Source organism: Xiphophorus hellerii, chromosome 1, assembly GCF_003331165.1.
Source record: "Xiphophorus hellerii strain 12219 chromosome 1, Xiphophorus_hellerii-4.1, whole genome shotgun sequence".
Lineage (NCBI taxonomy): Eukaryota > Metazoa > Chordata > Actinopteri > Cyprinodontiformes > Poeciliidae > Xiphophorus > Xiphophorus hellerii.
The window spans coordinates 217,749-228,839 of record NC_045672.1 but is presented as its reverse complement, the minus strand read 5'-3'; the positions used below and the strand labels follow the sequence as shown (position 1 = coordinate 228,839).

The following is an 11,091-nucleotide window of genomic DNA, read 5'->3' as shown; positions in this document are numbered from 1 at the left end:
CCATTCACACCCAAACTCACCAGATTCTCAGAATGTGGCTTAAAGCAAAGTCAAACTTTTATTGGAGCCAAGTTAAAGACATTCCCAGTGATGGATATTTTATATCACCATAAAATGATAAAACAAGGGTGGGTTATAAATATGGATTTACACATCGGAATTTCATAAACTACAAAAGTTTTAAAAAGTGGCATGTTAAAAAAAGAAGCTAATTCCTCTTTGTTTTTGTTTGAGCTGATGACATCACGAGAGGCACAAGGACAGAGCCAATCAGTTGGTAAGCTAATGATGCAGTAGCAGGTTTTCACACATTTCAAAATAAATGAAATAAATTAATGGTACAGTAGCAGCCAGTTTAAATCTTTAGGCACCAGTCTAACTTTACCTGTTAGCTTAAGACGCTAACACTAACTTCATTTACAAAAGAGCCAACTGGAGAATAAACTGAATGCTTTTAATGATGATCAATCTCTTTAAAGAATAATTTATTCTTCTTTTGGTTTGGTAACCTCCTCCTGGTAAATAAAAAAAAGGTTTAGGAGAAAAGTTAAGGTCCTTAAGAGACTTAAGAGACTTTAAGAGACTTAACTCAAGGCGTGAAGGTGAACAAAAGGTCACAAAGAAGCAAGATTCATCTGAAAGCCCCTGAGATCAGACAACAACCAGGTTTACTGACCTCCAAAGAGCAAAATAAACCAGAACCTATTTATTTCATTCCTTCAGCTGTTGGGTTTTTGAATTGCGCTGTTTGAGTCCTGACATTCCTCTGTATTGACAGTGTTATTGTTGTGGTATGAATTTTGTCGACTTTACTCCAATGAGTTGCTCTGGGGACAATAAAGTAAATCAAACCAGACCAAAAGAGTTGCAATGGTTTGGGAGTTTGAGCCAGAGGTGGCTGTTTCCTGGCAGTTTTTAGAAACGTCTGTTTTATTGTAACCAAATGTTGCTTTCTGAATTACAGTTCAAACTTTCTGCTTCACAGAACACACGGAAACAGATTTGAAGCAGCAATTTGTATGAGCCTGACTAAATAAAAATACCAAAACAGTAAGATAAGTAGAGCTCAGATGTGATGCCAGCTTGCTTAGATTTATATTTATTAAATATAATTTTACTCGCCAAACAGAGCAGAATTTAGCCATGATATATTAACCAGGTCCAAACTGAGGATCAGTGACTGTCTGGCTACCAGCTGTTTTTGTTACATTTCGTCACAGTGAAACTTTTTTCAAGTTCATTATGGCTGAAAATCAATACTGATTGATTGATTATTGATTAGTTTTTTGCTTTAAATGTCTGAAATACTGGTAGTGTGACCTTCCATGTTTTATCCACAGTTTTCTCTCCAGCCTTTTGTTTCTTAATTTTTAAGCAGTTATGAATCATGGTGGTGAAACATGAAACTGCTGCAAGTTGTTGCTGCCAACCTAGCTTAGGTTGAGACCTAAGCACCTAGTGAGAGGTTGAGTGGATAATGCCTTTCCTCTGCCTACATCCCAGAATGCTGTGAGGTTCTGGATCAGAGTTCAGTGAATATTCTGAACTCTAACAGATGCTGCTGCTGAACTGTCTTCACACAGGAGCTGTGACAGCGACCACCTGATTCCTTCACTGTTTCTGACCACAGCTAGCCTCACTGAGAGGCGACTCTCAGTGAGGCTGCTTTTTGAGTCAGCATCTCGTAAGAATGATTAGAAAGTATTTTGGAAATAAAAGCAGCACCACAGTCAGGTTATCAAATAAATGTGTTTGTCTTTTATGTTTTAATTTAATTTAATTTTGGGTCCATTCTAGTGACTAATGCCTGTGTAGGGATAGCATGTCCGTTCAGTAACAGCTGCCTAACCGGCCTGGTTATTTAGTAACCCGAACACAAATACTGCTCACCTGAGCACAGTCATTTATTGGCCGTTCTGTTGTGCACACTCAGACTGGGAAGGACTGAGAAATGGGACTAAACGATAAGTGGTCTTATTCCGCTTCCTTGAATGCCCGACAATAAAACATATCAAAGTTTAAGTAGGTGAGTTTCTGAAGCGGAGCGTTATCTTTCCAGGCCGGGCCGGGCCAGAGCACGTGAAGCTGTGGCCATAAAACGACCCAACCTTACTTACTTGAACTGACAGAAAGATGATAGTTTCAGGGCACAAAGGGGAAAGTCCAGGAAAATAATAAACACAATGTTACATTTGTGCCAACCCACTTGCTCGCTGTGTTGGCATATTTTGATCCGAGTTCTGATAATCAAACTTGATCTGAAATGTGTGGAACGCGAAGAGCACCTCAAACTTTTTCACATTTTCACATCACAAAATGTTTTCATTGGGATAATTTGGGCTAATATCAATAAAATGACTAATATCAGGCGGTACTGATGTCATTTTTGGCATCTAGATTGGTTTATCTAGATTTTAGATAGACTGATGCAAAGTAGTGAAAATTAGGATCTGAGTCTTGGGTTTCAAGATTTTTACTAATAATATTTGAGTGTTCCCTGTTTGTAGTCAGGCCTGTGAGTCCTATTGAGCCTATCAATTCATTCAGTTTGGAGAACTGGACATCAGTTCTACAGTCTTGCCAAAGATTCTCAATCAAAGTTAGATCTGGACTTTGAAAGACATCCTCTCTTGATATCAGATGTTTTATTGTAGCTGCATGTTTGGGGCTGTTGTCCTGTTGTCCACCTTCCAACCTCTGTCTCAGTCTGAAGTCTGAGACAGAGGTCCACCTTCCCACCTTTTCCCATCCATCTCCCAATCACCTCCAACCAGCTTCCCTGATGGCTGCCACCACTATGTTTCACCAAGAAGATGGTGTGTTTAACATTAAACAGTTTAACATTAAACTGCTAAAAAGTTCTGTTATGGTCTCATCTGATCAGAGCTCCTTCTGCGTTTCCACCACTCCAAAAGCTGTAATAAATGTCTGCTGACTAAACAAGCTCATAGATAATAAAAAAATAAATGAAAAAGATTACAATAAAGGTGTTACTTGCTGTGACTTGAAATATTTCCATTTTATAAAATCATTTCCAGAACATAAATTACTCTGACCTCATTGATTAATAACGTTTTCAGGGCTTTTATCATTCTTTTGAAACAAAAGTATTTAAAATGGGGAGAGACTACACTGAACAATTTCAGGTTGGCTCAACAGAGTTCAGCAGGAACTTTTAGCATATTAAAGCAGTGTTGATTAAGCTTTTGTGCAGTGTTGATTTTAAGCATAATTTTTGTAATTAACATTTTTTATTGATTTTCTGAATGTAAAGCAAAAACACAAACAGAACATGTCTGGTGCACAGACCTCAGCTCCCTCAGCTATACATCACATGCATGTTACAGTGTTAGTTCAAGTAGCTGGGAAAAAGGAGTTGTCCAGGAAATCCAAGAAGCCTCATCCTGACGTTTCCACACAGAGACCGTAATTCTTTTCAGTGAGTCCCATCAGCTATCCCAGTCCGTGATCATGGTTGAGCAAGCTGTGGCCGTCATCGATTTAATCCACTCATTTAGCTCGGGACACTTTGTGGTCTTTCAATGTCTTAAGATGTCACCAGACCGACCACCACAACTGTAAAAACTCCTTTTGGGATGTTCGGCATTTGAGTTCTGTCTCCTAATAAACACGGTTCTGGAGTCTGAGGGATCTCTGAGCTGAGCCCGGCACTCGGAGCCTCCAGTATTTTAATCCAAAAGAGTGAAACCAGAGAACAGTGAAAATATCTGCCCATCTCTTTCACATATTATCTGCCATTATTTTCATTTTATGTATTCTGGTAGATGCTACATGTTCAGATGATACCAGCATATATTGATAGAAACATCTAATTGAGCATACTTTGCTATTTGATAATTATCAATAGAAAATATGAATTTTTCAATGATTAAATTGAAAACAATTTTGTAAAGCACCTTGAGATGATATTTGCTGTGAATTATGCAGCTTGACTTTGACAAGTCAGCACATGTGCTGCAGAATTTGATGCGTTTCGGTTGTTGTCAGCCAGTTGCTATGGCAATGGCTCTGGATGTACCGTAACCGACACAGAGTGAGAAAAGAGAAGAACTAGACTCGTTTTAGGTTCTTCCTCCCTTTGCTGTGGCACTAGATGAATAATATCTTCATCTCCAGGTTTGATTTAGTTAACTGTGTTGTTCTACCGCGTCAGCACTATTACATGTTAAAGAATCGTCTTCCTGTCCTTCAGCGCTGTGCCAAATGCAACATGTCTATAAGTCAGTATTAATATATAAACCCTTTTTAACGTCCAGATAATGAATCTACAGTATTTAATATGTTTTGTTTTAAGACTGAAAGAACTTCAGTATATTAACATTTACTAATTAAGCTGCAGTTGTATTATTATATATATTAATTTTTTTATTCATCTAGAAATAAATTTACAACCAAACAACAATAATAGCAAGTATTCATGTAGATGTTCTCAAATAATAAAGGTATTGTGCTGAGTAGTAAAATTTCTGATTTCTCATTTTGTTCATATTTTCACACAGAACAAAAGCAGATCCGGACCCACATGTTGACAATACAGTATAATGAGTGAGTAATGTTTTCATTTCTAAATGTACACATAGAAAAATATAAAAAGCTTAAACAGTTCTCATTAATCTGTGTGATACTGAGAAAGTATCACACAGATACGTCTCAACGACTATTAATAACTGTAGCATTTGCCATAAATTCTGCCTTCTAGCCACAACGCATTCAGAGCATGTGAATGAGTCAACACATATTTTGACATTATTCTCCATAAGTCTCCTTGCTTTGCAGCATAAAATGATCTCAACATGCCAAAACAAGGAAGGTCAGTGTTTGTAAAAAATGTCCTTTTCCAAGGCCTCACGTGAATTAGGCTTGTCATGGAAAACTGTTGTCATGACACCTTGGCCGCAAATCAGATAATATTTTCTGAGAAGACTGAGCCCTCCTCCACAGGACTGTAATTTCTTGGTTGGTGTCTGAACAACAACGATAAGACGAGTAATGAAAGGATTTATTTCCTTCTTCCTCCACAAATGATCAGCAACAAAATTACTACAGTAATACATACGCACGGCCAAAGATTAGTTGATGAAGAACATGAATGTTTTGCTGCATGTGAGCCATAAAGTTAAGTTAATGACTCCACAAGATTACAGTAAACTATAAAGTCGTGTGCTTGTAAAGCAATATACTTGATGTTTACCTGCTTTGTTTTTGATTTCATTTTGACCTCAACAATCAGATGCAGATATGACCTACATACTTAGCAGATTTATTATTTAGCTTGAGTTTGTAACTCATAATGTTTTGTTTGAACGTAAATTGAAGTTGCTTTATTTTTTTTCTTTATCTTTTTTTCATCAAATTGGTATTATATAAACATCAAACAGATCTTTCTGTTGCACTCCTTTAAATTAAAGCTATATAATTTCATGAATGTTAGTTTATAAACTAACATTCACGAAATTATATAGCCCTAACCCCTAACCCTAACCCTAACCCCTAAGGAGCAATGATAAGAAGCGGTACTGATACTTTTAGAAAATCACCTCACATGTAGTACTCATTGATTTATGTTAGGTAAATTGTATTAGTAATTATCAAATATTTGTTGTATCATGTAGCCTTGTAGTTACATTTAGATAATGTTTCTGTGTGTTAAATAACTTTGATTCTATCCTGAGACTTCCCTGGGAAATAGGGGTGACAGCTACTCTCAGCAGCTGTTGCCCTGCAGGACTTCCTACAAGACAGAGGTGTTAATTGCTCCCAGCAGAGTTTTACATGCCTGACAATAAACTCTGCTCTGTGCTTCTTTGTGATACAAAGCCGTTGCTTTGAAGCTATGCAACGTGTCTTATTCAACGCCGTTCTTGGAAGCAAAAGGGATCTAGAGTATAGATAACATGTGTCTAGAAGTGAATGTTATTTAGCGCTGCAACCATGTGATGAATGCTTTGACTCCACCCTTTTAGAGTTGCAGCGCCCCTTGTGGCAGGGTTCCTAAAGATCAATAAAAGAGAGGAACAGACAGATGTGTTGCAGAGCGGTCAGAGATTTGTAACTGTAAACACATCTCTGTCTGCTCTCCTCGCGAGAAACAAAGAATCTAACTCTCTTGTCTTTCCTGTATTTGTTTAAATTGTCTCTAATAGGTATTTAGACCTGACAATTTAACTGATAATAAATCCATTTCATGTTTTGCATCCAGTAGCGTAGCCAACACACTGGATTCACTGGGTTGAGAATATTTGTTTTTCTTCACTGATATTAGTTGTTTGTTATGATCGATGGGCATTTGCTGTTATATTTTGATTACTTTTAAGTCCTGAATTATTGTATAAATGGTCTTACCATACTCAGTTCATTTCATTATTGCTAGAAGAGTGAGAACATTTCCGGTTTACTAAGAATCTGCTTTACTAGGAATAGCACCTGTAACTACAAACTGAACAAATTAAGTGTGTTACAAACCATGTTTATGGCCTAGCTATGCTAATTACAACTTGAACTGGAACTGTTCCTCTCAGGCCAGATATGAACCCCGCTCTGACTGGAAGGCAACAAAATCTGACTGGTTTAAATGTTCTTTACTGGTTTCTGTCTGTTTTCCATTCCCTGCTCTTTCTGCATGTTTAATATCTGGATGTTCCTGGATGTTTAATATTTTGTTTAACTCAATTCAGTTTACTCAATTCATAATAAATGTTGTCACAAAGCACAGTAAGCTCAGAAATTATTCAAGACTGCAATTACAAAATTTTGGGAAATATCTACAGATGAGACAAATGTGTTACCTCAAAAATTTAAAAGACTGTAGAAAATTATATTCTGAATGCCGCGTGATCAACACACTGCCTCTCAATTTCATAAGCTGTTAAGTTATAATTTGAGTAGTGAGTTGACAAACATTAAACTTTTATGGCAGAGAGATTTGAGAATAGAGTATACAAAAGAAAAATGGTTGAATGTTCTGTTGTTGTACAGGGGAAAATACGATTGATATAAACCTTTTTAAATGTATATAAAAGTCTCTTAAAAACGGATAGAAATTAAATGGGAGGATAAACATTGTTTTCATGAGTGAATAATATTACTAATATAATAATTCCTATACATTGATTAACACACTGTCCATTGCTTCCATGATTGTTCTTCCATTTGTATAAGATCGAAAAACCCTGTTGGCCTTTTGTTGTTTTTTCAGGGAAAAAACTACCTTATGGTCCCAGATTAATTGGCACAAATCATGGATCCACAGTGGACCAAATCACATCGTCTCCAGACTCCCCTCCACATTCGACCCGTTCCAGTTTGCCTACCGCCGAAACCGCTCCACTGAGGACGCCATCTCCTCCGCCCTACACCTGAGCCTGGCTCACCTGGAGGAGAAGAACACTCATGTGCAGATGTTGTTCCTGGACTTCAGCTCAGCGTTCAACACAATCATCCCCAACACAAGCATCTGGCAGGAAAACTGGGACACCTGGGCTTCAGCACCCCCCTGCACAACTGGCTGCTAGACTTCCTCACCGACAGAGGAACTGATCAGTCCAGATCAGACAACACACCTCCGATGTCATCACCCTCAGCACAGGCTCCCCTCAGGGCTGCGTCCTGCTGTTCACTCTGATGACACACGACTGCGCCCCCAGGTTCGCCACCAATCACATCGCGGACGAGTAGGGAAAAATAACCTCTTTTTCTTCCAGCTAAGAGACTTTGTTAAAAAAGAAACAACTCCACTCAGGGACACTGAGGTTTCGGGCTTTGAAAAACTGTTTTTCAGAACTTGTGAAGTGTCACTCAGTATGTGCTACAAAACATTAAAATGTCATAAGCGTCACTTATCAACTCTGGCCCAGGCCTGTGAAGCTGAATATCCAGATTACTGATGAAATGTGGAGCAGTATTTGGAACTATGCCAGAAAAAAATACTACTTGTAATCGCTGCTGGGCGTTGCAACTTAAATTATTGGCAACTTAAATTATTGGCTCACTTAGAGCTTACTTGGCCCCAAACCAGGGTCATCTTTACTGTTGTTATTAAACAAAAAAAATTAATAAACATATCTATAAAAAAATAAATAAAAGCAGAAAAAAATGTTTCATTTTCATCATACATGCGTTTCAACAAGAAAAATTGCCTAAAAGGGACCAGAAGAGGGTAAGTTGAGTTTTTTCTAAAAAAAAACTCAACTTTTTTACCTACTAACTTTTTTCCGCTACTTTAAAAAATTAAGGTAGCGGATGGGGTCAAAATGGGTGAGGTAAAATGTCTCATAACTTTTTTGAGAACATTTTTGACTTCTCAAAACTTTGAATTTTTTTTGACAGAATGTTTTTTTTTTCTAAAAGTTTTCTGAGTTTGAAAGTGTAAATGTCAGTCATGCATAGAAAAGTTAGAATGTCAATATTTTTTAAAATTACTGCACACTTCATTTATAAATAGCTAATAGAGACTTGATTAGGTCATAGGAGCTGTAAGGTTTCCTGCTTGTACTGAGAACATGAGCTATAAAGGGCATTTTATATAAAATTGATTATTATCATTATGATAATAGGATATCCTTTTCTTGCTACACAACCTTTGGATTTCTATGAAAAGGTCTAATGAGTCTACAAATAAAGTCCATATATAAATTTCTGTGAAAGAGAGAGGGTCTTTTCAAGATTGAATAAAGTGTTACAGTCGCTCCCGGTCAGAAAGAGTCTAGAGAGTTGTGTGTGTTTGAGACCCAAAAACATGTAAAGTCTTCCAGAGTCCTCATGCTGGGCAGCAACTTGTTCCTTCAGCCTGTTTCCTTTAAAGAGCAAACATCAACTTTCTTGATGCTCTGTGGATTTTGCCACCATCATGGAACCGTGTGATTATGAACTGGGTCAAAGGTCTGTGTGTGCTGAAATTCCCCACTCCCCATCTGTGGTTAAGTCTAATTAAAATATCAACATTTTTAATGATAAAGGTCATAATTATCCAGGTTAATAATAACACTAATGAGAAACATGATAAAAAAAAAACGTCAAACAATTTTCCAGATATCACAATCTGTTGGAAGAAGGTGCATCTGATCTCATGCGGACAGAAACATATTCCCCTGATATTTTTAGTAAATACCTAAAGAGTCAGCGCCATCGTGTGGTCATTGTGATTTACTGCATTGTCTGGATGCTGCACAGCATGGAAATTGCATCTGAAAACATCTCAAATTTTATTGGCTTCTCCATGAAACTCAGCAAAACGAGTTAGTCAGTTTTAGGATGAAGATCTCAAACTGGGGAAAAAATGGCTGAATAGCAATAGGTGAGAAAACAATCTTAGAACCAGCAGAGAATGTTTTGTAAATTTGCTCAGAAACTCAGTTGTTATTGTTTTAGAGAAAAAAAAAAAATCTATCAGCCAGGAAAAATACTGCATCTCCTTCAAAGATCAGGCGACAGCTATGCTGTCCAAAGTTTTTGCACCACAGGCCAAAATTTGCAAGTTATAAAACAAAATGGCCCCTGAGTGTGTTTAACTAAAAAACACAGAAGAAAATCATTTTTGCACTTTGCAAAAAGTACAAACATTTTGACCTTAACGGAAGGTGTACAGTTTTTGTTTTGCTTTTTGGTCTGAATATTTTCTATTCTGTTAGAAAATGTTTTTTGTCTATTCTAATGAAAACGCCTTTCTTCTAAGACCCTCAGCTAATTTTAATAAATGGGTGTCCAAATTTGTTACAGACCAAAATGTCATTGAATATTTATTTTAAACTAAAAAGAAGGCTAGCAGAGTAAAAATACTTTGTGTTGCATTACATTTCAGAATATGTAAATGTGTAAAAATTACAAGTGTCCATCGGCTCCACTTTCAGGAAGGTTGAATTTTTATCACACCCTTGGATCCACAATTAATTATTCCAATGGCCACAAATGGCCCCCAGGCTGCAGTTTGGACACCCCTGGACTACAACAAATGGATTTTCATGCACACAGGTGTTTAGTTCTGCAGGGTCACTGCAAATAAACTGATTTAAAAACTAAGGACACGCCCAGCTTTATAAAAAATGTTTTATTAACACTGTACAACAGTCTTGAGCATGTGCAAAATGTAAAAAAAAAGAAAAAGAAAAATCCAGTTATGCAGAAATTCAAGGACAGCAGGTACAAAATCAAACATGAATTCACATAGTAAACGTTGTGAGAGTCGAGACCCTTCAGATGGATCTGAAATGTAAATGATTAGAGAAAAAGGAAGCAGAAAGATTTTAGCTTTTAGTAGAAAGAGAAGCAACAATAACAGGTTGTACGTAAAAGAGAACAATAAAATCCTCCAGGTTGGAACCACCCGTTATTCACAATTTTAAAGTACATACAGGACTGACAAGTTACATGTTCCTGACTGGAAGTTCAAAGTAAACAGTTTCCATTAAAATGGAGCTCATAATCACAACCACAGGTTAAACCTGAGAGTCTCAGTAGCTGGAGCGTTGTTTTACTTTCACCAAGACGCAACGCCTGACTCTCAGTGAACGGCTCTGAGGAGGAGACAGACAGTGAAGTGTTTCCAGTTCCGAGTTCTGATCCGAGGTGTGTGTGGTGCCATCGGACATGCGGGTTTCCAACTCGGCATGAAGACTTTCCACATCTGGTTCCTTGAGCCAGCCAGCAGAAACACTTGCTCTGGTTTTAAACCTGGAGTCTCTCCTCTGGTGAATGATGACTGAACGTTTTCTGTCATTTCATCTGGAGCAGCTTCATCTTGTTTCCTAACAGAGCAGGAACAGGAAGGGTTAACTTTGATGAAGTCATCTGTGAGAGTGAATGTGTCAGAGAGCAACACGAACCCAGTCCTTTGAGAAACTTGTTCACGCCGCTCGGCTCGGGTTCTAGACACGAATCCAGATACTCAGCCACTCTGGACTCATAGAGTCCTGGGAGGAGAGCCAGGACGGAGAGGTTAGCCAATCAGAGTTAAACATCAACTAAGGGCAAATATGTTCACACATTCTCTCAAACTGCTGCACAATAAAGTTTTAAAGGTAGTTTTACTGAGATTTTAAAACATCATGAACCTCAGAAGGAAAAAGCTGGATTTTA

At 37.6% G+C, this 11,091-nt stretch overlaps 1 protein-coding gene across 4 annotated transcripts in view; it reads right to left on the bottom strand.

Annotated features, from left to right (window-relative positions):
- Window positions 1-10,047: 10,047 nt before the first annotated feature.
- The window catches only part of dennd2c (DENN/MADD domain containing 2C), a 29,962-nt gene continuing 28,918 nt past the window's right edge, over window positions 10,048-11,091 (bottom strand). For all 4 annotated transcript variants that reach the window (XM_032562844.1, XM_032562863.1, XM_032562855.1 and 1 more), the window contains exons 18-19: window positions 10,839-10,925; window positions 10,048-10,760 (exon numbers count right to left, since the gene is read on the bottom strand). In XM_032562844.1, coding sequence (XP_032418735.1) covers window positions 10,729-10,760; window positions 10,839-10,925 — 119 coding nt within the window. In that variant the 3' untranslated portion in view covers window positions 10,048-10,728. The remainder of the gene's footprint in view (window positions 10,761-10,838; window positions 10,926-11,091) is intronic.